We start from the raw sequence: 3,991 nt of genomic DNA on the forward strand, positions 1-3,991 counted from the left end.
AAAACCTCATTTTGAAAACAGAATCTTACCGGATCTGCTCTATGGCTTCCCACGTCAGTGTTCTGGGTGGCGCACCGGGAGCCTCCATTTGCCTTCGAATTTTCTGGAATCGTATTGCATTTTTCTGTCGTTTCAGAGTGCTGGGGGAAAGAACCAACGGCAGAAGCCATGCGTGGAAGCAAGATGGGTGTTTAAAGAGCCTCGGACTACAGCACGGAGAGCCCAGCCCCCTTGTTTGCCCACAAAGGCAGCCCGGCCATGTCTGCCAGGTTAAAGCAACTCTCTGTACAGCGCCCCAGAAATCTAACACCTGATCATAAGCATGCTCAACTCTTTGAGCGGGAGATGAAACACGTCACTAGCGATGGTCCCAGGGGTCCCAGGGGAGCTGACCACTTGCCCCTGCACCCTCAACAACGGGTGAGAAGAAACTAGAGCCTCTGCGGACGCGGTCGCTGGACGCCCGGAATTGGGGGGCGGGAGGCCTAGCTTCAGGCTGAGGGCCCTCCTAGGAGCCGGTACCTCTCCACCTCCTGGAGCGCCCGCTCCTCCGGCTCCCAGTCGGAATCGGGGTCCGGCTCGCGGCTGAGCGGGCTCGGTCCCGCGACGCCCTGGGTCGCGAACCCACAACGAGCGACAGCAGCCCGGACACGACCGCCGAACCAGAGGCTCAGGGTAAGCGCCATCGCGACCCAAGACAGTCCTCCGCAGCTCGCGACCGGAAGCGAGCGGGCGGGATCGGAAGCAGAATAGAGAACCGGAAGTAGAGCGGGACCGTGAGCCTTCAGTTTACCAAAAGGCGGAGGTTGCCCTTGTACTGCCCAGTTGCCCACTCTTTTCTTCTTAATTTTGTTTTTGCGGTGCTGGGGAGCCAAGCCAGGTCCTCGTACATGCTAGGCAAATGGTCTCCTTCGCCATTTAAAAGAAAACCAAACATTTTGAGACTGAACTATCCTAGCCTGAGTTCATCATCTTCTTGCCTCAGCTTCCCAAGTAACTGGGATTACAGGGCCGAGCCACCACGCTGGGCTTCCCTACTGTAACTGTGAAAAGAGCTTGCCTCAGACGCGAGGATCGAAAGGAGGTACAGGACGCGCCTGGAAAACGACATAAACTTTAATAAAAAGACGAGTTCCTTGCCCAGAGCCGCCCCTCTGGCACAGGCTGCCCAGGCCTGCCTGATTCTGCCACTGTGGCAGGAAGGGCGGACCCTCAGCAATCTTCTGATGGTGACTAAACCGTACCTTGGGCATTTGACTCCACTGGGAAAGGAACTCCTTGTTGCCCAGTGACCTCCAGCCCCAGGGTTCAGACCCACCGCTTAGCGAGAAACCCAGCCTAAGGCTTGACGAGCAGAGATGCATTCATGCTGGCCTTAGCTCTTCATCTTTTTTTTTTTTTTTAAACCGATTCCCCCAAAGAATCTTAGAATGTTGAAGAATCCTTGGTGTCTTTGGGCTATGCCTTTTGCCAACAAAGGTCCTGGCCAGAGCTTTTCAAACTGGAACTTGGTGGCAGTCTTTCAATGAGCAATGATTGCAGGCCATTTGCTCTTTTGGTTGCGTGCTGGGCGTCCCTTCTTTTACCTGTGTTGGATGATGTTGAGGAGTGGGCTGGAATGCTGCAGCACTGGCGCAGAGGCGGGGCAAAGGGTGATATCCCCAGCCTTGGCTCCAGAGTTTACCATGGAGGGCAAGGTGCAGCATTCGGTCCATGAGTCACTTTGCTGTCTGTCGGGCTGGAGAAGACAGCCCTGCTTTGGGGTTAAAGTGGGTGGCACTGATCCTGACAGGGCTCTGTTTATGGCTTCTAGCCTTCTGCTGGCTTGGCCTTCTGCAGTAGAAACATGGATTCCCCACTAAGTTGGGGTACTTATGGAAGAGATGTTCTCACCTCTTTCCCAACTGTGGTCCAATTACACAGAAGAAGAATGGCATCCCACGCTTCCCTCCAGCATCTTTACCACACCGTATTTTAATTAGTCTGTTTACGTGTCCATTTCCCTGTCAACCTCTGTTGAGGACTGACTGGGGCTGTTTCTGCCCTGTCTATCACCAGGGTCACTAGATAGCAGCAAGTAGATAAGCGGGTCCACCGCCTTCCCCCATTGCTACACTACCAGGCGTGCCACTTTTTGTCTTGGGAGCATCCCAGCTGTAATATTCACTACTGGGAATTCACACCAGTCAAAGTGACCAAAGCTAGTTTTGTATACTTACGGCTAGTGAGCCTGACTCTAGAGCTGGAAAAATACTGCCTCCCAGATTTCTTCATTGACAATGAACAGGCGCCAATGGTTGCTGGATCTCTTATCCAGTTGACGCTCTTGGGCTGCAGATGGTACCGAGAATGCTGTGCAATTGCGGGAGTCATGCTTGACAGTGGCCCTAAGATCCTGGGGATCAATTCATGGGGCCGAAGTGGTTGCAGGAAATGAGGAGGGACCTGTTCTGTGGCAGCCCCTCTCAGGAACACCAATGGGACCAAATTCACAGGTTGCAGTTCCTGACTGCCCAGCCCGTCCTGGTGAAATCTAGGCTAGAGGAGAAGAGCAGCCCCTTACCATATTTCTTGCGAGGCTGGGTAGAATGTTGGAAGAAATACGTAACTAAAACATAGAATAATCTCTTCTAGGCCACAGCCACTGTTTAACTAGTTAATTTTTTGGGGTTCAACAAAAAACAGAGGGCCCAACAGGTTTGTTACTAGCCCAGGGAATAGTGAAAACGGCAGCTGTTTTGTTGGCCCAAGACTGTTTACTTAGCTCCCATAGAGCCAGGGCATTGGCAGTGCTAGGGTGATTACACAGAAGCCACTGGGCATGTGGTGGTCTTCTTATTTGTCAGTCAGAAGTTGCGGGTTACTATGAAATAGGGATAGAGCACATCTTTTGCCATTGAGAAAGTTGGGAGCTGCACTTTGCTGGGTGGCAATACCAAACCCAAGGGGGCCTGGCAACAGCCATTATGGGACCAACAGACCCTCTCCCAGGCTCCAGTGATAGTTACCATCACATAAACCTCCTTTGGTGTAACCACCACCACGTGTTGGTGTCACAGCCCTTGTTCCCTGGCTTTGTGAGAGGCTTCGCAGGGACCCTCACCCGATACTCATGAAGCTTTCTGTGGCCCCGGTGGCTGGGGTACAGCATGCGGGTGAGCTGCTCTACAATACCCAGGCTTCGGATAAGATTCTCTCTTTGTAACAGGAGCTTCATCCGCTCAAGCTCTTCCTCTTCCACAATGTCCTGAGGCTGCATGGAGTCCATGTGTACTGGGATCAGCTACGAGGCACAGGAGAGATACAGGATGTCCAAGATGAGGCTCACACTGTCAGCAAGGATGGCTGCAGGACCCCTGCCCCGCTCTACTTCCCTCCCAGACCCTACTGTAAGGTTCCCTTAGCTGTCCAGCCTCTCACCTTCTGTTCCAAAGGGTCAGATTCAATTGACTAGTTAGAGACTCGTCTCTCTCAAGCAAGGAGAGGAGAGGACAGCGGGGAGTCCCTTCTCTAGTGGTCCCAATTGAGTTTCGTGGGAAAAGGTAAGAGCCACAGCCCCTGACACCTCTTTCTCCCGGTTCCGGTTCCTATAAGCCAAGTTGGTGATAAGGCTCCGTGCTCCTGTTCTTGATCGGCTTTTCTCCCCAGCTGATTCACCCTGGTACTGGTCCTTGTTTTCCTTTCGCTTTTTGGTGCCTGGATTCTCCTGCTGTTCCTGCTTTTGACGAATCTCTTCCAGTTGCTGCCTGACAAGACACAGCAGTTTCAGACACTGGAGAAAGAAGGTGTGGGGAGAAGGGGGTGCAGGATGGGCTAATACAAGGAAATTGTGTTGTTGGAACTGATGGGAGAGAGTCCAGGAATCGCGCTAAAGGAAAGACTCATTAAGAATCTGTTGGTGCTCGGGAGGCAGAGGCAGGTGGATCTCTGTGAGTTCGAGGCCAGCCTGGTCTACAAGAGCTAGTGCCAGGACAGACTCCAAAGCTACAGA

General features: G+C 52.8%; 2 protein-coding genes across 2 annotated transcripts in view; both read right to left on the reverse strand.

Annotated features, from left to right (window-relative positions):
- The window catches only part of Ngrn (neugrin, neurite outgrowth associated), a 5,250-nt gene extending 4,539 nt beyond the window's left edge, over positions 1–711 (reverse strand). Inside the window, exons 1-2 of the mRNA XM_005357705.2 lie at positions 523–711; positions 30–140 (exon numbers count right to left, since the gene is read on the reverse strand). Of these exons, the coding sequence (XP_005357762.1) occupies positions 30–140; positions 523–686 (275 nt within the window). The 5' untranslated portion in view covers positions 687–711. The remainder of the gene's footprint in view (positions 1–29; positions 141–522) is intronic.
- Positions 712–1,393: 682 nt separating this feature from the next.
- LOC101991563 (tubulin polyglutamylase TTLL13) overlaps positions 1,394–3,991 on the reverse strand; it is an 18,444-nt gene continuing 15,846 nt past the window's right edge. The window contains exons 12-15 of the mRNA XM_005357706.3: positions 3,566–3,746; positions 3,104–3,283; positions 2,220–2,538; positions 1,394–1,833 (exon numbers count right to left, since the gene is read on the reverse strand). Coding sequence (XP_005357763.1) covers positions 1,583–1,833; positions 2,220–2,538; positions 3,104–3,283; positions 3,566–3,746 — 931 coding nt within the window. The 3' untranslated portion in view covers positions 1,394–1,582. The remainder of the gene's footprint in view (positions 1,834–2,219; positions 2,539–3,103; positions 3,284–3,565; positions 3,747–3,991) is intronic.

Source organism: Microtus ochrogaster, chromosome 22 (assembly GCF_000317375.1).
Source record: "Microtus ochrogaster isolate Prairie Vole_2 chromosome 22, MicOch1.0, whole genome shotgun sequence".
Classification (NCBI taxonomy): domain Eukaryota; kingdom Metazoa; phylum Chordata; class Mammalia; order Rodentia; family Cricetidae; genus Microtus; species Microtus ochrogaster.